This window comes from Malus sylvestris, chromosome 5 (assembly GCF_916048215.2).
Source record: "Malus sylvestris chromosome 5, drMalSylv7.2, whole genome shotgun sequence".
NCBI classification, from domain to species: Eukaryota; Viridiplantae; Streptophyta; class Magnoliopsida; order Rosales; family Rosaceae; genus Malus; species Malus sylvestris.
In genome coordinates, this window is record NC_062264.1 from 6,134,867 (window position 1) to 6,159,193 (window position 24,327).

The following is a 24,327-nucleotide window of genomic DNA, read 5'->3' on the forward strand; positions in this document are numbered from 1 at the left end:
TTCACATCACGATACCACAACATTAAAGGTTAGGAAGAAAAAGAAAATGACAGTGCGGAATTAATCGATGCACACATATGCAGTCTAAAATGGTGAAATATATATTCAGTAAACGTGCTCATGTATTTGAACCAGCTAAACTTTGTTCAAGCATCGTATATTTTCAGTAAGCGTGCCCATGTATTGAACCAGCTACACTCTGTTCAAACATTGTATGAAGTACATGCTCGAAAGTGACACCAATCATCTCCATATCTGATCACTTCCTAAACTACGAGTAAATTACTTTCCTCATCGTGGCAGCTAAAATCAAATCACTTATACAGCTCCGGCTTCAAAACACCTATGTATGGTAAGTTCCTGTAACGTTCAGCAAAGTCCATTCCATAGCCCACAACAAAGTAATCTGGACACTGCAGAGACAAATAAACAGACAAGTTTGATAGCGTATAAATGAATTTCCAAAGCTCAAAAAACTTTAGACTTACAGGACAAGAAACAATACAAAACGTTTATCTGTAATACTCAGGCATACAAGTCCAACACTTGCGAAGAACGCATTACTTCAAATCAAGTTCATATTCAGAGCTTCTAAGAGTTCCACATAGAAAATCAATACGATGATTCCATGACATCTATATATAAATTCTCAGCCGTTAGATTACAGATCATCTGAGCCACCGCCACGTGATTTGAAGGATGAAAAACATGTCTGGATTCAAGTACTTAATTTGAGAATATCCTACACACACGAGTAAAGTTCTCATGGGAAGCAGTCTCGCAAGTCGCAACATATAACATTACTCCATATAACATACATATACCCAAAATGGGTAATGATTCTGTAACTTTTCTATGATAACAGCCTTGACCAGCTTAGGACCTGGAACCAATAAAGGCCGGGTAGGGGCGATCGACCCCACAAGGCATTTTTGTTAGCTATTCCTCTTCATTCGCATTTGTATACAATGCATTTTCTAAATCATGTATCGAAGATTGATTGTATAAAGAATGTAAACGATTTTCGCGCAAACGCGGGGTTCCTCTAAACAGCTTTCAGAGTGATATATCTTTGTTTGCAACAGATTCAATGCAGCTAAAGACTAAAAATGGGGAAGAAGAAACGGATTTGACCTCGAAAGCCCGGTAGAATTTTCCCTTGCTGGGAAGCTGAAAATCAACCTTCCGTCTCGATGGTTTATCCAGAAATGTGCAGACCGACACAGACGAAGCGCCTTTCGATTCCATGTGCGCAACCAGATGCGCAATTGTGGTCCCTGTATCCACAATGTCCTCAACCTAAAACACACATGAAACGGCGTCGCATTTAAGAACAACATGAAGTTACAATTACAACTGTGGATAGAGTTGCAGAGAATAGGGTAAGGAAGGAGGGCGTACCAGGACGACGTGGCGGCCGGTGACGTCGAGCTTCAAGTCGAAGGAAATCGGGGGGGAGCCATTGGACTGGGTCCCGGAGCCGTAGGATTCGGCGCGTATGAAGTCGACGGTGACGGGAAGGGGGATTTGGCGGGCCAAGTCGGCGAGGAAGATAAAGGCGCCGGTGGCGACGCCTACGAGGGCAGGGGGTTCGGAGAAGGGGGAGAGGTCGGCGGAGATCTGGGCGGCGAGGTCGAAGACACGGGTGGCGATTTGGTCCGGAGTCCAGAGGACCCTCTCTATGTGAGAGTCCAAGGACATGGAAGTGGGCAATGGGTTTTTGGGAAGGAATTAGGTTCTAATAGGGTATTGGAAGGGAATTAGGTGCTAATAGGGTATTGGAAAGGAATTAGGTTCGAACAGAGTTTTAATTAAAACTCTTAGGTTGGATTCTTATTAAGAGCAGATTTGAAGTATATATTGTGAGGCGTAACTATTCCGTCATCTTTTAATGTAAATGCTGTCACTCACTTGTCACATTTTATCAATCTCCACTGTAATTTTGGGTGCTCTTGATGTCACACAACTAGCTAATTTCATTTTCAACCGTCTAGTTTTATTTTTACACGTTAAAAATTTGTTAATTAGACCAAGTCCAATGGCTAAGTACGAAATCTAGCCCCTTAAATTGACAATATTCAAAAAATTTAGTCTTCTAGTTTTTGTTGTTGTTTTAATGGTGTGATTGATAACAATAAAAAGTGTTACGTGACTAGTTTTTATTGGCTATCAATTTCCTTCTAACTAACTCCTTAAAGAGCTTTGAGCAATTGTTGGTTTCTTTGAAGAGCCCTGAATTATTTTAGCCTAGACTACATGTTCCGTTGAGGCTTATTTTTAGCTGGCTCCCTGAAACTTAATTTTGATCTCACCTTACCTTCTGTAACTTAAAAGTCGTCACCTTACTCATTGAAACTCAAAATTTGATTATAAACCTCCACTATGCGTTAACATTCCACATACCGGAATTAACAAAATTAAGGTAATGTGGAGTGACTTTTGAGGTTTATAGAGTAAAATGATGATTCTTGAGTTTTGGAGAGCAAATAGGATCCAAAATCGAGTTCTAGTAGGCAAAGTAGAGCGAATTTTGAGTTTTAGAAAGTAAAATAGTGACTTTTGAGTTAAAAGAGACAAAATGAAATTAAAACCAAGTTTATGTGGACATAGCTAAAAATAAACCTTCCATTAAAATAATTTTCGTCATTTGGTATTTGCATGAATTAGGCATATGCTCCATCTCAACTTTTATTACATCAGAGCATCTTCTTTAGGGAATTTTTAAGGTCAATTTATATTTTGATGACATAGACTTGCCTAGCCATTTGCATTATTTTTAAAAACTAGTTAAGACTATTATTATTTTGGTATATTTATACCTTGCTTGGTGTGGAGGATTGTACAACATTTGTTTGTGACTAAAATATTAATAAAAATCCCTCCCAATTTGAGAAGTTTTTGTGTGAGGTGATGTGGCTCTACGGTTGATTTTGAGTGAAAAATAAATTTTATTCATGCGTGAATGTTGCACAATAACTTCTTTTTTTGGTTTTTTTTCTTGTTTTTTGAACCTTGCCCACGTGAATGCTAGTAGCCATTCGTGTATTTTTTTTTTTTTTGGGAATCATTGGAACTCAATGGTAGAAATAGATTTTTTATTTTTATCAATAACCAGATGAATAATGGCTTTTCAATATTTTAATCCCAACATTTAAGGATTATAATATAAAAACCTCTCATTGCAGACAACACTCCTTTAAGAACGTGAATATTGTCTTGAAATCTCTAAAAATGATTCCCTATTTGTGTTTCTATTCATGTACCAAAAGCTTTGCTCACCCATTTAGAAAACATGATTGCGCCAATTGGCTCGTGGTTGAAGCTCAAAGAGAAGATCAAATGATAGAGATAAGAAAATGTATTTTTGATTTGAAAAAAAAAATTATATTTTTGATTTCTGCTCTTTGTTTTTTTATGAATAATCAGACAATACAAATTTAAATATAACGATTAAAATAAAATTAAAAAATGATTTCCCTCAAAACTCTATAAATACTTAAATACTCGTCTCTGTGGGATTTTGAATCCCCAAAATTTGGCGCCCAAACCCCATATCAAATCGCCGCCAAAATTTTCAGTAATACAAAAATCCCACATCGACTTGTGAAATCCGAAAGCAGAGAAGAAAATGCCGACCGTGTTCATCGCAGTTCAGTGCTGCCAATGCTCCACCATGCAGGTATGAACACTTGAATCTGAAACTTGATGATTTTGTTTGGCGATGAATACCGATTAAATTTGCAGGTGAAGCAGAGGAACAAAAGCAACAAGTGGACATGCGTCGTCTGCAATCAGAAGCAGTCCGTCCGCCAAGTGTTTGCTCAAGGTCCCATGGCCAGAGACCTCCGCCTCTTCGTCCAGTCCTCCAACATGTCTCGCCAGTTCGCCCAGCAAACCCATGATCAACAGCAACACCAACAGCGACAAGAACAAGATACTCTTATTTCTTCCGATTGCTCGTATAAGACCGAAAAGCGAAGACGAAATGACTGGACCCAGTACCTGGATCCTGAGGACAGTGATCGGGGCGCCAACATGAAGCCAGAAGACGAAGCAGGTGATGAGATGTTTTGGGTTATGGTTGAAGTTTGAAATTGGGGAAAAGAGAGAGGGGAATTCTAACGTGTTTATCGGTTCGATTGGTTTCGGTGCAGGTTCTGGTTTTGAGCCTGAGATTGTAACAGAGTTTCCGGCGGAGTTGTGGAAGAAACCAAAGCTGAGCAAATATGGTGTAGATGAGCTGCACAGTCACAAACCAATTTCCTCTAAGAGGAATTTCAACAAACATGTCATCTCCCTTCCACAAGGTATACTTAAGTAAGCTTTTCTTGGTCCGGACCGTTGAATTAGTGACTAAAAGTATTCATTGTGAGAGGGATTAGTGAAGTAATACGGATGAATTATGTCGCATGAATTTTGTAATTGGAAATCGTAATAAGAGTGCATGGCAACGAGAGCAATTGCGAAGCATAGCGGCGAGTAAGTAGAAGGATCATTCAATCGGACTATGATTAACGTGAATGCATTTTGAATGACAGACACAGAACAGGCAAAGCGCGAGCTGACAGACACCAGGGAGAGTTCACAAGTACAGAGGCATTTTATAGCAAGAGATGAGCAGGAACCGAGAAGAACATGTCAGGCTACAAAGGCTACACTAACTGGTGCTTCTAAATGGAGTGACTATGTAACCCAAGACGAGGAAGACGGTTGCAGCTTGCGACTCATTACAGGGAGAAAACATGCAGACAATGCAGGCCAATGCAGCAATGAAATTGACAAGACAACAGCAAACTATGAGACAGTTCTGGCAAATGATGAGACGGTAGAAGATGACATTCATCCTGATTTCCTGTAAGCTTGTTTCAAGAGTTAAAGAGTACAGGTTTGCGACAACACTGTCCAGCGATTGGCAAAGTTCCGCTTTGATTCCAGAGGTGTTGCTGCCCCCGACTGACTGCTGTTGCTTCAATGCTACTGCACTTTTTCACTGAAACAAGTATTATGCATTTCTGTACTGCGCACAGTATTGCTTCCATGACTGCAGAAGCAGTTGCACCTATTATAAGCTTAGTTCCAATTGATGCAGTATCAGTCGCCGAGAGACTAACCCTTACGCCTCTTGACAACGATAAAATGATTACACGTATGTAAAAAATGAAGCATAATATGAAAAAGAGGGAGAGAGGTGAAAATATTCCAGCAAAAAAATTCAACTTGAAATTCTAAAATAAAATTGTCATAATAATTCTAAGAAAATGAAAGACGCTGACCAAAATTCTAGCAACCTTAGGTCTTTAAATCCCTTCACGCAAGTACCTATCAATATTCTTATGGAAAAAAAAAAATCCGACTATCAACGCAAAGTCATCTAGGCCAGTAACAAAACGGAGCCTTAGTATAAAAAAAATGTGAAGAAAAAGAAGAGAGATTCACTCATTCAGATCCAATGCACCAAGCTGATCAGTAACTTCAGACTTCGTTGTAGCTTTATCCAGAACATCCATTGCCTCAGCTACCTTGGCCTTCAAGGCATCTGGAGACTCAATCAGATGGAGAACCTCCGTCTGATCCATCTCTAGCAACATCCCAGTCACCTTAGCCGTGTGTTCAGGTTCAATGCGCTCAACAAGTGGATATAGTTGTTCGCCCAGCATCTTTTCAAACACAATAATAACTAGTAAGTCTAGAATAAAAACACAAGTGGCATCAAATGCAACGCAGGTTGAAAGAGTAATAACAAGAGGGTTAAAGAACATACCAAACGCTGATTCTCTGGGGTAGCAGAAGCTAAAGCTGAAGCAAGTGTTGACATTGGCAAAGGCCCAGAACGATGGATATCATTAGGAGTCACAGGCAGCCCTGCACCGTCAAGTGGCAAAGGCATCATTGGACCCATATGACCTTGAGGAGCCAAAGATGGGTCCACTCCATTCCGCGCATTTCCCATGTATCTGAAGCCTTGATTGGAGTGACGGTGCAGTAACTGAAATTATTGATGAGTCAGAAAATATCAAAGTTGAAAGAAAAAACCGACAATAGTGACCATCTAGCACTGCTGCAGTAAGATAATGCATCGTAATCAATAATGAAATGACGCAAACCCAGTAGTGGTAATGAAGTTTTGATTAAATGAAAAAGAAAACTGCTATGCCAAATCAGGAAATTATTGCACCACCTGCTGCTGCTGCTGCACATGTTGGAGGTTCCCACCTCGACGTGCACCCATTCGCTGCCCAGGTTGACCTTGCCTCTGAAGGTGGTATGGCATGATGAAGTTTGGACCAACACCAGGGCGCATGCCAGGCAAGAGCTGCTGCTGGAAGCCATAACCAGCAGGCTGTTGGGGTAGAAGGCCAGGAGAACCTTGACCATAATACAATTGTTGAGGGGCAAGTCTAGGTGCCCCAGGATGATAACCAGGAAGTCCTGATGGCAACGGTGTCATTCCACCTGGTGCTCGGATTTGGGCAAAGCGTGCCTGAAAATAACGAGAAAGGTCACCTCTGTAAAGTTTCTTTGGAATAATGGATTTAAGTGACAATTGAGGCTTCGATTATCGAGAAGCAAAATATAAGATAATAAATTGAGTACTCCCGCCCTGTACATTGGAGTTAATCAGCTTTAGAAAAGGAAATCGACTTTATATAGCTATGCTTTCGGACTCAAAATGTATAAGCAGAGCCCTTCTCCTAAAGTCAAGTAAAACGAGCCCTATGCAGATCATTTCTATAAAAAATGCAGAGAAATGCAATATAACCGAAGCATGTAAAATTACAATGTTAATAAATGAAAGGAAAGCCAGCACTATCTGGATCGGTTTAGTAATAATTGGTTCCGCAAAGCATTCTTTATAATTTTTATCCTCAAATGAGAACCTATAAGTATAATTCTACACTAACCAAAAAAAATAAAAAAAATAAATAAAGATTCCCAAACGATAAAAGGAAGGTGCAATGAAGAAAACTACCTGTAATCGAGCCTTTCGCTCTTCTTTGCGTTGGGCCACAGCGACATACAGAGGCTTTCGTCCAATCATCTTGCCATTCATTTCAGCCAACTGAAGAAGGGAAAAAGGAAGTTATTAATGCAAAAATTACACAAAACTGAGGGGGGGATAAAGCATTGCGGGATGTTCCAAGAATTCAGCATATAATAAAAGCTTACGGCTTTATTGGCTTCCTCTGGAGTAGAAAATGCAACAAATCCAGAACCCTTGCTCACCCCTTGCTGATCAAGCATGACCTTGAAAAAATAAAGAAAATGAACATTGTTCTTTTAATATATTATCTTTTTAGGAAGCTTCGAAATAATAACTATAGCTAACCTTTCGAAAGGACCTACAAAGGAGACATAAACAGGAAAGGCAAACCAGTATTACAGTTGAAATAAGATATACCTTGCACGATGCTATTGTTCCAAATTCAGAAAATAGCTCCTTTAGTTTTTCATCATTTATTGTGTCATCAAGATTTTTGAGATATAAATTAGCACCTTGTAGCTTCTCAAATCTACTGAGTCTTTCCTGTTCAAACTTAGCTCTCAACTCTGCCTCCCTCTCGGATTTCCTTTGAGCCCTCCCGACAAATAAAACCCTGTCACCACTAATGGTGCTCCCATTCAACTTCTCAATTGCAGCAGCTGCTGCTTCTGGCTTCTCAAAGTTAACAAAACCAAAACATCTAGACTTTCCAGAACCATCCCTCATAACAACCGCACTAGTAATGTTACCATGCTCGCCCATAATTTTCTTAAGGTCTTCATCTGTAGTTGTCTCCGACAAATTTTTCACATAAACATTAGTGAAATGTGGTGATCCATTTTGCCGATTCCTCTCCTGGCCTCGTTGAAAAAGTCCTACATAAACCAGTTTTCCATTTATCAGCATTTTATTCAGCTTCTTGATTGCCTCCTGTGCAGATTCCTCATTGTCAAACTGTACGAACCCATAGCCTTTCGATTGACCGTTGCAATCAAGTGCAACCTTGCAAGAAAGAACGTTGCCAAAGGTTGAAAAAGTGTCCAATAACGCCTTATGATCAATACTTTTGTCCAGGTTCTTAATGAATACATTGGCCTTTCCGCTCTTCCGAATGCTTGGATCTCGATGAGAGTACATAATCCTAATGGGTTTCCCATTGATTGGAGTAAAATTCAACACTTCCAGAGCATTAGCAGCTGCAAGTTAAATGGCAACAAAAATTACAGAGACCAATTCCTAATAGAAAAATATATATATTTTTCCTTCAAATGACGGCCGTAATAAAATATTCACTAGTTTGTTTCATCCTATACAAGTCTTCAACTTCACCCATAAAACAAAAACAAATGTTTAGAGAATAAACAATGCGATTACAGAATCTTCCGACAAATTCACAAAACGAAACCAAATTCCACATGCTAACAACAATAACAGCAAAATTTAAATTAGTAAACAAATGAGATTCACGCAACACATAAAAAAAAAAAAAAACCAAAATAAAATTACAAAAACATAAGACAGAGATTGTGTGTTGAATCAAACAGGCAAACGCAGAGACAGATTACGAGAATGCGAAAAGTACGGACCGTGCTGAGGATCGCCGTAATTGACGTAGGCATAGCCGAGGGATTGCATGCGGTTCTGATCCCGACAGACCCGAATCGAAACGATCTGCCCCATTTGGTTGAACAGATCGTACAGCTGCGCTTCGTTCACACTCGGGTCCAGATCGCCTACGTACAGCGACACGTTCCCATAAACCGCCGGAGCCGCAACCGGCGGCGCCTGTTGAGCGGCCGGAGACACTGGTTGAGCCAACGGACCGGATACCGCCGCCGCCATTGCCAAAAATAATCGAATAAATAATTTAAAAAATCGGAATTAGGGAAAGGGTGAGGGTTTGCGGAGGATTCTTTGTGTTTAGAGTGATGAGTAGGGTTTCTATTGCTCGAAATGGAATGAATTTTATTTTTTGGGAAAAATTTAATGGAGAAATTATTTTCGGGGATTTGTTTTATTTTTTATTTTTTGTTTCCTTTTCTTCTTTTTTCTCTGGAGGAGAGAGAGGGAGAGAGAGGGAGGGAGAGGGTGGAGAGCGGAGGCGAAGAGTGGTATATACACGGGGAGAGAGAGAGAGAGAGAGAAGCGAACCGGTGCGTTTGGGGTTCGTAGCGATTAAGGTAGGGAAGCGCACGTGTGGTAGATGACGTGGCATTCTTTGAATCTGGAATGTGAGGATGTGGCCGCGCTTTTTCTTTGCTTTACGGCTGTGGTTTGCTGCTGGCCCCCATTTTGTTGGTTACGCGTCGCCCGGGGCTTTGGACACGTCTCTTTACTTTCCCAAGTGCCATTTGGCCGATTCCTTTTCTTGGGACATCCTAGGAATCCAATGATCTTATTCATTCATCGCACATCGTGCGGATAAATCATTTTAAAATTTAAAATGTAAAATTAAATATAAATAGTACCTAATGATTTTTTACCGCATAATATGTGATGAACATATAATATCACTGAATTCCTAGAATGTTTAGGAAAAGGATCCGGCGAGGATCATTTTCCTTGGCATAGATCTCTGCCTTTTCGTATATTTCTCCTATTTCAAAAACTATATTTTCTTTTCAAATTTTAGCGTAGAATATTGTTTTTATTAAGAATTAGTATGTGGTCCCATAAAGTGTGTGTAAAAATATTTTATTTTTTATTTTTTTAATTAAAGATATGTTAGAATTATATGTAGATGAGACTTTGAAAATAAACAAGATTTTAGTTGTATGAAATTACATTTCTGCTCATATTTCTTATTCATATTCAGTTTTAATTAGAGAGAGAATGATAGTTTCATAACGTTTTGATTAACAATGAAGGTTGTATTAATATGTATTTAAATAAAAAATAAAAAGAATTTATTGACACACCTAAAATCTCAATATGCACTCCTCCTACATCTTTAATTTATTTATTCTCACTTTTTTTTAATGTGCTTTCCGATTTTTCCCATATATATATATATATATCTTTTAATGTCCTAAAATCTTGAAAATCTAATTAAATATCATTTTCATGACACAAATATTTTGGTTATTAATGGTTATTTTTGTTTTTTTTTTGTTTTTTTTTGTAAGGGTTATTAATGAATTGACGTGTATTGCTTGGTGTAGATATTTTTTTTTTCTTATATTATTTCTTGCCTTTGCTTAGCAACAATTTTGTTATGTTGAAAAGAAGGAAGAAAAATGTTGGTTGATAATCTTTGCTTTGCTATTGTCTCATAGCAAATTTAGAAAGAAAAAAAACAATTTAATTGAAATTCCTGTTGCAGTCCTATTAGATTAGGAATATGATTATGTAAATCATAGTATATCTTGAAATATCTCTTATATTCCTATTAGGAGTAGATTACCTTTTAAATGTTGTAATCCTAAAGGGTAAGGAATTAACCTTTCCTACTACTATAAATAAAGGCACAATAGGGTGAATCAAACATACCTCACAATTACACATCTCTCTCTTCTCTCTACTATTGCCACACCTTTATCTCTCTATGGCCTCCATAATTGTTCAGTAAATTATGCCTACAACATGTTATCAGCACGCTCTTGACGCTGTGCTAAAGAGAGTTTGATTTTCAATCAAGGGTGTATTACGTTTTAATTATTCTTTTTATGATTAATTCTGATTTTATTGAATTGATCTACATGCTATTGATTCAATTTAATTTTTTCTGTGTTGAACGTGATACAACACATTGGAGATGCAATTCCGGCTTTATGAGAATGATCTTATACAAGTTCAAAGGCTTTTGTTGTTTTCTGTCAATCAGGTATGCTTAAAATAAAGTAAGATATTTGAAACGACCTTGAAACATGAAAACATTCCCCATGATGCATGAACCCCCCTATGTTTATATTTTCCTTCTGATATATATATATATATATATACATATATATTTTGTCAATATATATATTTGTTTCATACATCGCACAATTAAATTGTTATGTGAAATATGTGAGTCAAAGTATCAAATTAAATTAGAAGCAAATATGAGTTTCCTAAACCCTAATGGATTTTTGAAAAAAAAGGCATTGGGCATGGTGCGACACACCCACCGTTCCATCATTGTGCAAATAGAAACCAGGCTTCAGCCTGGAGTCAATTTGACGGGCCTGAAGCCCTCAGCCTATTTGTACCTTGACCCATGGCCTGCTGTTTTTTCTTGAACCAAACCAAGCCTCGGCTTGGGTTCCATGCAGCTTAGGCTTGCCACCTTCATTCAATCTAGCCCAGTTGGCTGAGTTTTCTGCCACGACCCGTGTATTTCACGCAGCCCACATGGTTAGGCTTGGTCCCTGCAGCCAACCCATGCGGCTGGGATTAGCTCTTATGCGCCCAAAACCCACGGCCAGCTTGCGCTGGACCTCACCCGTTCCCCCCTTGGGCCCATATTTGAAACCCAGCTACGGCTGGGATTTCACCTCACCCCCGTGACCTGAAGTTCACACTCAAGGCCCTTTTTGGGCCCTGCCTTTTCTACTTAAGGCACCCAACCTGTGTCCCTTACCCACGACACCTAGCCCAAATTATTTTGGGGCTATACTTTCGATCCAATAATATTATTTTGCTTCTACAATCGACCCTGTATGACCCGATTTATTGAATTAATTAAAAGTGACAAGCAATCCATTAATCTGATAATGAATCCAAAATTATTGACCTGAAGATCACTTTTGGACTTTAATGATTCAATAATTTATTTTTATACTTTGAATTGTTGACTTACTTTCGTAGTCCCGAAGCACTCACACTTGAGCTCCCGAAGAACCTCAAATCCACTACACTTAGTTGTATATTGCATTCTGTGTTCTTGTAGGAATCTCTCTTTTATGAACTAAATGTTCATAAACTAAATTGAACTTGTAGTTTCAAATTTAGTGCCTTTGAAACCCGAAGTTTTCATAAATACACCCATGAAAACCTGATGTTTTTTCATGAAAACCATGTCTTAGAACTCGAATGTTCTAACTTTGATGCTTATGGATGATTCATTCTCATGACACCAATCACAATCTTGTTCCCTCCAATTTAGTGGATCGTCGAATTGTCACAAGTTCGATTTTCCTGATTTGGACATTTTCTAAGAGAAACCACTTTATGTGGGGTACAAGACGTGAATCTCCACTTGACTATCAAGAAGCTGATAAGCCATTGAATCCAACAATGGCATGGAAGAGATGAATAAGCCTCCGCCATGATTTTCATTCGAAGACTTATGCTCAAAGCATTACAAATGGAAATACCTCCCGATCAAGGATTCCATGGCTTTTTGGCTCGCTCCTACGGATTGTCTAATCATAAAAGACATTGCCTGAAGCACACCATGATTACGTCCATCAATGAGTACAATTCTGAAGTTTATAAATCCGATCGAATTTTGACTGGAGAATACTTTTCTCGTCTTTCCTTACTTCTAACTCGCCCTTGAAGCAGCAGTATAGAAAGCGGAAGTTTACCAAATTCTCGGACCTAATTACTACCACAAACATATGGTAGAATCAGGGCTTGCCAAGGTGTGGCATCATGCTCGAAGTGTGATCCTTGGTACCTAAGACCTAAAACTTCAAGAATAAGGGATAATATTCCTGAACGTTAACTTTGTAGAATCTATTTCCGTCTCGATGGAATAGACCATTGGTTATGCACCTGTTCGTGCCCCTACCAATGTTGTTAAGGAAGTACCATTCTAGTAGTCAATACGTGAGACTAATTTTGCTACACCAAACACTGTTGGAAGAGCAGAATTTTGACATGGATGGCCTTGTTGGCTGAATCCCCTTAAGTAAACCATTTACTTTGTGAACATTTTTCCATGTTCTTGGATTTACGTTTGGTGTATGATTTACTTATGGATAATCTTATTGATATTGTCTTTGAATATGAGTTAATTGAATCATGTTTCTTAATACATGTGACCGATTCAATTAAACACGTGATTAGATAGGAATGTGGGAAAGTTCGTTGTCTGGATGAATGCGTACTACGCACACTAACTTTATATCTAAATCACATCTTTAACAACGACTTGAGGTCTATCTAACCTGATTAAGGCATACTCCTCGTTGTATGAATGGTACTGAATCACCATTTAAGGGACCTTAAATTCTCCCTGACGTTGAGTTTTTAAGGATATTTGAGATGACAATGATCATAAATGAAATCACTAAAGAAAATAGAGTGAAATATCTTTGCACCACCTCCAAAAATGAGCCTGAAGCTTTGATTTGGGGCCAATGGGTTATCTCCCAACTGGGAACACACCACATGTGGCCGTTTAGAGTTGGGTGGTTGAACAGTTTACTTGTTTTGGTACAACTATTTGGGACACTTAGGTCGAACAATGATGCTATGACGCATCCCTCTACAAGCACACTTTGCCAAGCCTGCTCATTAGGGAAATATATTTTCTATATCATCCCTCGCAAATATACAAAATCACCATTTTTTCACAGTGGATTCAAGTGAATATATGTGGACTAATCCAACCAAAATACGGACCATATAAATACTTATGGTTTTGGTCGATGAATCGACAAACTGGTCACATGTTTGTCCACACACATTGCTGCTAAACCTCTTGGCCGATTAAGGGTTCACCACCCTACTTATCCCTTAAAGTCCGGGAGACTAGATAATGCCGGAAAGTTTACATTGACGGTTTTCGATAAAGTATTGCATGTATTTTGGGTTTATAATTGAACATTGAATTCCCATATTCACCCCTAATAGCCTCACCTAGTGATCATAAAGCGCAATTTGAATGATCGCCCGAATTTTGGTAAACGTACCAAGTCTTCAATTTCTGCCTAGAGCTATGGAATCCTTGTATGCAGTTATGTTAGTCCGCCTTGAGGCTCATTGCCACCCAACCTATATGACGTTACAATTGGTTACTGGGTACGAACCTGACGATTTTCGTATTTACGCATTTGGGTGTGCATTCTATGTGCCAAGTTATGCCGTCGCAACATACCACCATGGGTTCTCAAAGAAGGATGTGTATCTTTTGTTGACCATGATTCTTCTTCATACTAGCTCTCTTCGAGCCCTTGCATGTGATCTCTTTACCGCTCATTTGCAGATTATCACTTTAATGAGATAGTCTTCCCGCCGTTAGGGGGAGATAAGAACGTCAACATTCCTGTAGAACATCGCGAATTTATGTGGATGTTGCCCACTATGTCTCATCTCGATCCCCATACTGCATAAGTGTGATAAGTAAGTACGATGAATTCTAAATTTTAGAATGTTGCTCTAGACACGTTCCTCTGATCTAGCTAAAGTGACGAGATCATATACTAGCTGCAAACATGCCTGCAAGGATAGACGTACTTAACGGACGTCGAGTCAACATCCCTAGAGGGTGTGCCACCCTTGTTGGACAGTTTGGATGCCCTTGTTGGACGGTTCGGTACACCGGTGGATAGCCAATCAATCTGTCTTGGCCTGGAGGACCACATATCATTCAGTTTGTAGGATTCACTTCCCTGGAAGAGGAAGACACGTCACAACAATGAATCTAAACTTGATCGCTGTCTCAAATCATTTCCATCTCATGAGATTAATCCGGATTTCTCCTGAGACTTAAAGTTCTTGGTCCAGTATACTAGTTTGGATGAGCTAAATGGAATTGAAATGAGATTATCATCGATGATGTTTTCACTTATATGGTAGCTACCGACATAAATGAAAAGCGACGATATCAAATCATGTTCCGTTAATTAAGTGACAACGTAGAACTGATTGGACAACTAAAGTTACAATCCAGGTCAAATTCCTTACCAAAGTGTGTATTGGACTTGTTCTTCCTACACTGCCCAAGATAACCCTATTGTGTTACAAGTGGGAAAGGAAGCATTATGAGATGAATGAAATAGTATGATATGATGCACGTCTTATGGTGTAAGGTTTCTCTCAAAACGTCATATGATTGATAGCAGCATTATGAAATGTGGTTAGTGTTTCTCCGTGGGGATATAGATACGGAGATTTACATGTAAGTTCTCGAAGAATTACATGGACTGTTTCAAATAGTTCCAAAACCACGGAACACCCTTTTAACTTGTTTGAGGCTTTCACTTACAATCCGACGGATGTGGTATACCCGTCTAAGTGATTATTTGATCAGTTAGGGATATGAATTATGCCATTGCATGTTAAACTATGAAGTATTGTTCCAAATTGCTAGAGTTACAGTTTATGTCATTGACACGAATCTCACTAAGACTTCGAAAGAGCTTGAGAAAACTGCCTCGCACCTGAAGATGGAATTTGAGATGAAGGATCTTGGGCAAACTCGTTATGCTTTAACCCGAAGTTGAAGCATTGTTCTGACGGTATTTTGGTCTACCAGTCAAACTACACCCTGAATGTGTTACCTTTGAGTATACCTATGATCGTCCATACGTTATATGCAAATGAGACCCTTGAAGAGGTTTTGGAATCCGAAATTCCATATCTAAAGTTCAACTTTGCGCTTCATTGTACTTAGCTCATTGTATTTAGACAGGACATCTCATTCGCTGTTGATCTTAGTAAAGATGCAACACCGCGCTTACACGCAACCACTGAATTGGTATTAAAGACATACCCTGAGGGTACTACGAGGGTAAATCCCAACGCATCTCGAGTAGATCCATCTCCCTTGATCCTCGGAATGATGCTTGCCTTGTTTGTTATGCTGACACAGGTTACTTATCAAACCTGCACAAGGCAAAATCCCGAAATGGTTATGTCTTTACCATTAGGGATATCACAATATCTTGGAGGTTCATGATATAATCAAGGAAGAAAATATCGGTAATATCGGAAATATCGGTAGTCTGAAAACACGGAAATATCGATGGAAATATCGGTAAAATATCGATATCGATAAAAATTACATGGAAACCACGGAAATTGTAAGAAAAACTTGGAAATTTTTATTGAAACTTTGCAGGATGTTTATTTAGTCAATTATCTATTAGTTTATCACAAAAAATTGGAAGGAAATGCATTGCATGATGGATTTAACATTCTCAAGTTGATTATATAGCGAGCTGACAAACATTGTGAGTGTAGAAAATATGTAGTAATTAATGAAAGAAGTCTAAACACACCATAATCATTTATATATAATGAATTAGTACAATATTTTACACTTTAGTACCACATAGAGTTTCTATGAGGTTCAAATTTTTCACTATCTTCATCATCCTAATATAAAACATGGTGATGAATAATAATCCAATTTGATAATAATCCAATTTAATGAATAATCCAATTTGATAATAATCCAATTTAATGAATAATAATCCAATTTGATAATAATCCAATTTCATGAATAATAATCCAATTTGATAAAAAAATAATCCTAATATAAAACATGGTGATGAATAATAATCCAATTTGATAATAATCCAATTTAATGAATTATCCAATTTGATAATAATCCAATTTAATGAATAATAATCCAATTTGATAAAAAAAATAATCCTAATATAAAACATGGTGATGAATAATAATCCAATTTGATAATAATCCAATTTAATGAATAATAATCCAATTTGATAATAATCCAATTTAATGAATAATAATCCAATTTGATAATAATCAAATTTAATGAATTATCCAATTTGATAATAATCCAATTTAATGAATAATCCAATTTGATAATAATCCAATTTAATGAATAATAATCCAATTTGATAATAAAAAAAATCTAATATTAATGAATAATAATCCAATTTGATAATAAAAAAAACCTAATATTAATGAATAATAATCCAATTTGATAATAAAACCTAATATTAATGAATAATAATCCAATTTGATAAAAAAATAATCCTAATATAAAACATGGTGATGAATAATAATCCAATTTGATAATAATCAAATTTAATGAATAATCCAATTTGATAATAATCCAATTTAATGAATAATAATCCAATTTGATAATAATCCAATTTAATAATAATCCAATTTAATGAATAATAATCCAATTTGATAAAAAAATAATCCTAATATAAAACATGGTGATGAATAATAATCCAATTTGATAATAATCCAATTTAATGAATAATAATCCAATTTGATAATAAAAAAACCTAATATTAATGAATAATAATCCAATTTGATAATAATCCAATTTAATGAATAATAATCCAATTTGATAATAAAAAAAACCTAATATTAATGAATAATAATCCAATTTGATAATAAAAAAAACCTAATATTAATGAATAATAATTCAATTTGATAATAAAACATAATATTAATGAATAATAATCCAAATTGATAAAAAAAATAATCCTAATATAAAACATGGTGATGAATAATAATCCAATTTGATAATAATCCAATTTAATGAATAATAATCCAATTTGATAATAATCCAATTTAATGAATAATAATCCAATTTGATAATAAAAAAAACCTAATATTAATGAATAATAATCCAATTTGATAATGAAAATGGTAAGGGAAATAAAATAATAAATAACATTAAACATATTAAAATTATCCTAGGGAATAATTATACAACATTACTTAATTACTTAAAAAAAATTAACATGTAATGGTTAACATTACTTAATTACTTACAAAAATTAACATGCAAGTATTAATTACTTAAAAAAATTAACATACGAGTCCACACAAATTTATTTGTTGTTGTATAAATTACAATAATATAAATTTAAGTTTGTAAACTTACCTTAAATATGGAACCCTTTGTGTTCAAACTTTGGAATGGATCTGGAATGGCTTTGAAAATGGTAAGGGAAATAAAATAATAAATAACATTAAACATATTAAAATTATCCTAGGAAATAATTATACAACATTACTTAATTACTTAAAAAAATTAACATGTAATTGTTAACATTACTTAATTACTTACAAAAATTAACATGCAAGTATTAATTACTTAAAAAAATTAACATACGAGTCCACACAAATTTATTTGTTGTTGTATAAATTACAATAATATAAATTTAAGTTTGTAAACTTACCTTAAATATGGAACCCTCTGTGTTCAAGCTTTGGAATGTATCTGGAATGGTTTTGAAAATGATATGGGAAGAAGAAGAAACGAAAATGCTGTGAATGCCTCTGATACTCCACCTCTGATAAGGTGAAAGAATGTAAGTATATAACAGACAATGACACACTGTTTTGCATGTGAAAGAATCTTACGGATTCACAGTGTCACACGGTTTCATTATGAAAGCACTATTATTTGTTGTCCATGGTCTGAAATTGCAAAAAGTTATTTGGATCATTGGATCAGAGAGCTAGAGACAGGTTTTGAATTATTTGGTTTTGAATTATTTGGATCATTGGATGCTTGTTTTTTCATACACGCCACCACACACAGACAGTCAAAAGTGAGTCACAGACTCACACTCACACTCCACCACACACGCACTTCGAGACCCCCCACACCACACCACACACGCACACCACACACGCACACAGAGACTGAGCTCAGTCTCTCTCTCGATCCTTCATTCTCTCTCGAATCGTCTCGATCATTCATTCTCTCTCTTCTCTCTCTGAGTCTTCTCCCTTCCTGTAATTGTTCTCAGTCCTCTCCCTTCCTTCTTCTCCAGTTCTTCCACACACACACACAGACATCATCTCTCGAATCTCGATCCATCTCTCGATCCTCCTCGTCCGCGTCTCCATCTGCTCCTCCCATCTCACCCGCCCTAAACCCAACCGTCGACACCACTCCATAACCGCCTTCTAAACCACCTTGTTCCATGGAGAAGCCGTGTCGTTAGTCCCAGTCGTCGAGTCGTAACTGTCGCGTCATCGCAAATCAACGGTTGTGGAGAAACTGAGCGGAGGCAGCGGACACCGGACATAATTCATCGTAGTCGTCGGTAAGGAGCACGACGTTGTCCCAGCCGTCTTGGATTCGTGAGGAAGACGACGTTCCCAGGCTCCTACTTCTCTTCTTCTCGGCTTGTAATTTAATTTTTGTACAGATTTCGAATTTTCTGCATGTAATTTCATTTTTGTACTGAATTCGATTTTAGGGATTTAGGAATTAGGGATTCAGTTCATTTGCTTTGAATTCAAATTTGGGGATTTAGGGATTCGGTTAACGGAGTCCGGCGTTCTTCTCCGATTTGAACAGTGCCAAAATATCGCGATAGTTTCGAAAATATCGCGATATTTTGACGAAAACAATTTGGATAGTTTAAAAAATATCGGAACCCCGAAAAAACGATAATATCAGCGATATTTCGCCGATATTATCGATATTTTCTTCACTGGATATAATCTTTGTTGCGAAATCTTCGAATCGGTCCAAGACTCACCTCACTTCACTAAGCCACAAGTGAGACATGGTTAGGAGTTCTTGTTGAGCATATTCGAAGTACTTGCTGTGTTTTCATCTATCATTGAGTCCTAACGACGATCCATGAAGATTATGCCACATTTATCAACCCGACCAAGCCATGATACATTAACGAAGTCAACACCAAGACATATTGCGTCGACATCTACATCAGCAAAGCATCAGGAGATTGAAGTCATGCAAGCCGATCCCAGACAACCTTGCCGACCTCTATATGATGTCACTATCGAAGTTAACCTTCCAGAAGCTTGTCCGAGGAATTGGTATGCCTAACAATTCATATGCAATGCTTGTAGTTCTTATTTGGAAGTTATGTCAAACTCAGGGGGAGTATCCAGAAGTATACTCACTTGATCTTAATGTACTTTTTTCCCTACGATTAGGAACATTTTTCCCATTGAGTTTTTGTTACCTAACTAGGTTTTAACGAGGCACCCATCCTGGGTTGATCATACCCTTGTGAGCTCTTCTACTTGCGTCCAAAAAATGTATAGTTTTGACTTAATGCAACTTCTCACGTTTCTCCTTAGACTATGGGGTTTTCCCTACCTTGGGTTTTACCATAGCGAGGTTTTGTGAGTTTTACTTTTTATGCATTCTTTCGTTGATCTGAGACTCGCATTCACTCATTGTGCCGACGACTTCATCAACTATACTTGCTTCATCACTGAAGACCTGATACGTCATTTACTTGAGTATTTAAACACTCAAGGGTGAGTGTTGCCGTTTTATTAGATTAGGAATGTGATTGTGTAAATCCAAGTAGATCTTGGAACATCTCTTATATTCCTATTAGGAGTAGATTACTTATTAAATGTTGTAATCCTAAAGGGTAAGTAATTAACCTTCCCTACTACTATAAATAAAGGCACAATGGGGTGAATCAAATACACCTCACAATTACGCATCTCTCTCTTCTCTCTACTATTGCCGCACCTTTCTCTCTCTATGGCCTTCATAATTGTTCAGTAAATTATGCCTACAACAATCCCAACATTGTTAAGCAAATCAATCCCGATTCTAAACTAAACAATCATACTAATTTATAATGGTTGGGTCCTTACCAGGGAGGACCTAATTTACTCACCAAACTGTTTGGGTTAATATTTGAACATTAAGATGCAAGAATAAAGAAGCCCAGAGATGCCAATTAAAAAAAGACTTACCCGAAGCCTAGCACCAGGCCTATAGATAAATTGGTGCCTCCCTATTAATGCATAGACCATGTGTCTATGATTTAAATGTCAAGTGATGGAGACTAACTCACAATCAGCCAAAAAACATTTTTTAGTGGCAATACAAGTAAAAAAATGATGAGTCACTACCTTCCAAATGCTTTCTGGCAAAAGAAAAGTCACAGTAGTAGGGCTAATTCACCTATAAAAGGAAGAAGAGGCCTTAAAGACAATGACACTCAACCAATCAAACAAACAAACATACAAACTATGCTCTCAAGCTAGATTTGCATCCAAAAGCTATAATTAGCCCATATCTAAGATCTTTTTAGTAACAAGCTATCTCCTTTTTAGATTTCCTTAGAAAGCCTATCTTTCTCTAGTTTAAAAGCTCTACTACCTCCCTTAGTGGCGTAATATCGTTTCTCTCGTGTAAACCTGTTTACCATCCATCCTTTTACAACATACAAACCTCTGTAAACTCAAAGATAAGTGGCTGCAAGAGGTTCAACCTTGACAGACAAGGTGAAATCTTGCCCGACTTCCTTGTGTTTATACTTACATTTGTAGATCTATTACTTAATGCATTATCCAGTATGTGTTCAAGTTATTTCCATCAGTTTTCCTACTTTAAGAACACCATTTGTAGTTGGATCTGGTTAGTTTAATGGATATGTCATTGTTAAAACCAACCCATAACCAACTGAATGGCTTAAAGCGCTTTGAACTCCCTTCATACGAACATACAAGACTATGAACTAAAAGTCCTTGGTCACAAGGCAAGAAAAAGAACTTAATGTGGACTTAACCTATCCACGACAACCCTTTGATAACAAGAAGTCAAAATAACTTGGGGCGCAAGTAATCAACTAAAACACACTTGTTCTACATTTGCTATACTGAGATAGCAGTGGCACGCCTATCACTTAGTTAGTATTGATTGCGAGCCTCAAGGCCTACACCTAAGGCTTCACAAAAGCACCTTTTAGAACTAACTCTGTCATCTTCTTGTAGCACATGCACAAGCAAGAGCCCGACTATACATCCAAAGTGCCAATCCCTTGGGGAGCTGTGCTGAGGTGCCGATGACCATTCCCCACGGAAATTTTAGCAACCAACATAGTTTTGGTATGCTCGGTAGGATTTCAAAGTCTTGTATGCCAAGAAGAAGAAGGAAGGAGAAAACCTTCAGGTGGAACACAGAATACGGGCCACCCCAGTGTTTACTAAAACCAAGCATGACAAATCAACCAGAGGATTTTCCTTCCCTTCAAGGACTAGCTATTCTAGAAAGCCCGAGCTCATCCGAGAAGTCAGAAGGGAAGGTGACCAATGAAGACTTGCAAGCCACTATGATGTAAGTTCTGAATACTATGGAGAGTATCACTCTGGAAACCAGAGGAGAAGTAAGCAGACTCTGTTCTTTAATGGGGAGTTTGCAAAGAAGATTAGATATGGAGTTCTCTACTCCAAAGAATGGTTATGCTAGGGAAGTGATGAGAGAGGTTAGTCCTGAAAAAGAACCAGTTATTCCCTTATTTCCTGTGCTTGAGGAAATGAGGGATAAAGGAAAAAACAAGGAAATATCTGAAACCAGTTAGCCAGTGTTGGAGGAGATCCTAGAAGCGGAGTTGCCCGACCCGCTATTATTTTCACTAGATAGTAGGGGGCAGAGTAAGAAAAAAGAACAAAGTATGGGATGCCCCAATTAATATGAGAGTATAGTGGAAAAGGCGAGCCCACCAAGTTAGACAAGCCTCATTCTTATAGGCCCCCACCATTGGCCAGTAAGGGAGGGTATGCTAAGTGGAGAAAGCCCGAGGCAAGGAAGGAGACTTTCTTGGGCAATGATCGCAGCCCGAAATGGGAAGCCCCGCATACCCCATACAACAATGCGGCTAACCAGTAGCTCAAAGATGAGCTAGCCGAGTAAAGGAGGATGGTGGCCCAGAATGCCTAACTATGTCCAGTTTATGGATTGGAAACAAGACCTTATAGTGAAAGGAAAGTTACTGTTAGAAAAACCACAAGTCAATATGATGATTGACACATAACCCTTCCTAGAAGCCTCAATAAACATGATCAACTTGATGTGGGCTGAGAAAAGGAAAGGGAAGGCTACTTGGGAAGTTAAAGCAGAAATGAGGTAAGTTGACAGGCCAACAGAAAGAGTTATCAAGTTGCCCGAGAAGCCCAAAGCAACCATAGTCAAATGAGTGGTATTATGTAGCAGGTGTCAGTGTGAATGTGAGTTGGAAGTACCAGCATGAGGAGCTATCATTAATCAGGAGTTGATCAAAAGAAGAGAGAAAGAAGAACAAAAAGCCCGCAAAAGTATCTTACGGACAACTGAGAAAGAGACATCCAGAAATGTTTTCCAACGGTTGGGGGAAGATTCTCAACCAAAAGGCTTGTCAGATGTATTCAGAAATTATGAAGCCTCTGAAAAAGGGGAAGATAGAGAAGCCAAAATACCAAAATGGGTGGATGTGAGGCCACCCCAGCCAAGCTATGTTGGGGGAGATCTCAGAATAAAGGAGAGGATAACGAATCCAGTCATGAAGAAAAATCCTGCCCGACTTAGGAAAAAATGGTATGTGGTTGGAAATGATGGAAAACCTATCAAAAAAATGGGAACTTCCATGATCAGGAGAGTTCGGAGGCAGCACATATCCCACATGAACTCATTAAAAGTCCCTGCTGCCTCAGAAACTTCTGAAAATGTGAAGTTGAGAAAGTACCTCATGTGGGAAGAAATTAACTTCATTGAAGAAACAAAAAAGAGGTAGAAAAGGCTAATAGCAAAACAGAAGGGGAAGGAGATCATGTGCCACAAAACCCTCATCTTGGGAAGTACAGAATCTTGAGGAGAGCTTAGGAAGACATAATAATGATGCTAACACCAAGATGGAGCCCAGAGCCAATATGTTTTGGAACTATCTCACCTGAAAAGGGGTTGCTCGCACCATTGTTGGTTAATACTCTTTGTGAAATCCCAGAACAAATGCCAAACTTTGGCATAACTCAAGAGGAAGCACTGCCCGAACTAATGCTACCCAAGGAAGCACATGCTTGGTTAGATGAATACATGGACCACATTGGGAGGAAGAAAAAGGATTTACATAAACCTAGCAACTTCCACGTAAACATGACATATGTTTTATCTACCATGTTTTGTCCCAAGCATGATTAACTTACCACAATGGAGAGTGATTACTTGGCAACAGCTATGATGGCACATGTTAGTGTTGAAGATGTAGGAAAATAGGAGTCGGGCAAAATAAGTTTGCCCGAGCTCACGAAAAAAGAGCCCGAGAGGGTGTACATAGACATAATGGTCTTTAGCCGCCCGAACTTAATCCTAGCTAACCATCTTAAGCCTATTTATGTAACTGCTTATCTGGAGGAAGTACCCTTCAAGAGGGTTTTGATTAATGGAGGAGCTGCGGTTAATGTGTTGCCGTACAAGCAAATGAAGAAGATGTGTAGAAGTGAGGATGATGTCATCCCCACAGATCTAACAATTTCCAGCTTCTCTGGAACCATCACTAGAACTCATGGGATATTGTTTCTGGAGGTTGACTTGGGCTCTAAGCAAATCATTCTAGCCTTCTTTGTGATGGACAACACTTCCACTTATGGAGCTTTACTAGGCCGAGATTGGATTAATCAGAGTCTTTTTGTGCCTTCCACCCTACACTAATAGGTAGCAGTTTACCATGAGGAAGAAGCCATGAGACCAGGATTTTGAGAGATGGTGAAGGCCG

The 24,327-nt window shown here is 37.9% G+C and overlaps 3 protein-coding genes across 3 annotated transcripts; 1 reads left to right on the top strand and 2 right to left on the bottom strand.

Moving 5' to 3' along the window:
* Window positions 1-78: 78 nt before the first annotated feature.
* Window positions 79-1,748, bottom strand: LOC126624496 (uncharacterized). Its single transcript, XM_050293559.1, has 3 exons — window positions 1,402-1,748; window positions 1,135-1,299; window positions 79-413 (listed from the first exon to the last, which is right to left on the bottom strand). Exons 1-3 carry the CDS (start codon window positions 1,699-1,701, stop codon window positions 315-317), a joined length of 564 nt encoding a protein of 187 aa, XP_050149516.1. The 5' UTR covers window positions 1,702-1,748; the 3' UTR covers window positions 79-314.
* Window positions 1,749-3,502: 1,754 nt separating this feature from the next.
* LOC126624453 (uncharacterized) lies at window positions 3,503-5,088 on the top strand. The gene is made up of 4 exons (XM_050293513.1): window positions 3,503-3,679; window positions 3,745-4,057; window positions 4,155-4,307; window positions 4,539-5,088. The coding sequence occupies exons 1-4, from the start codon at window positions 3,629-3,631 to the stop codon at window positions 4,856-4,858; spliced, it is 837 nt and encodes a 278-aa protein (XP_050149470.1). The 5' UTR covers window positions 3,503-3,628; the 3' UTR covers window positions 4,859-5,088.
* Window positions 5,089-5,195: 107 nt separating this feature from the next.
* LOC126624452 (polyadenylate-binding protein 3-like) lies at window positions 5,196-9,110 on the bottom strand. The gene is made up of 7 exons (XM_050293512.1): window positions 8,569-9,110; window positions 7,400-8,178; window positions 7,168-7,245; window positions 6,971-7,060; window positions 6,179-6,481; window positions 5,762-5,986; window positions 5,196-5,657 (listed from the first exon to the last, which is right to left on the bottom strand). Exons 1-7 carry the CDS (start codon window positions 8,822-8,824, stop codon window positions 5,433-5,435), a joined length of 1,956 nt encoding a protein of 651 aa, XP_050149469.1. The 5' UTR covers window positions 8,825-9,110; the 3' UTR covers window positions 5,196-5,432.
* Window positions 9,111-24,327: the final 15,217 nt, after the last annotated feature.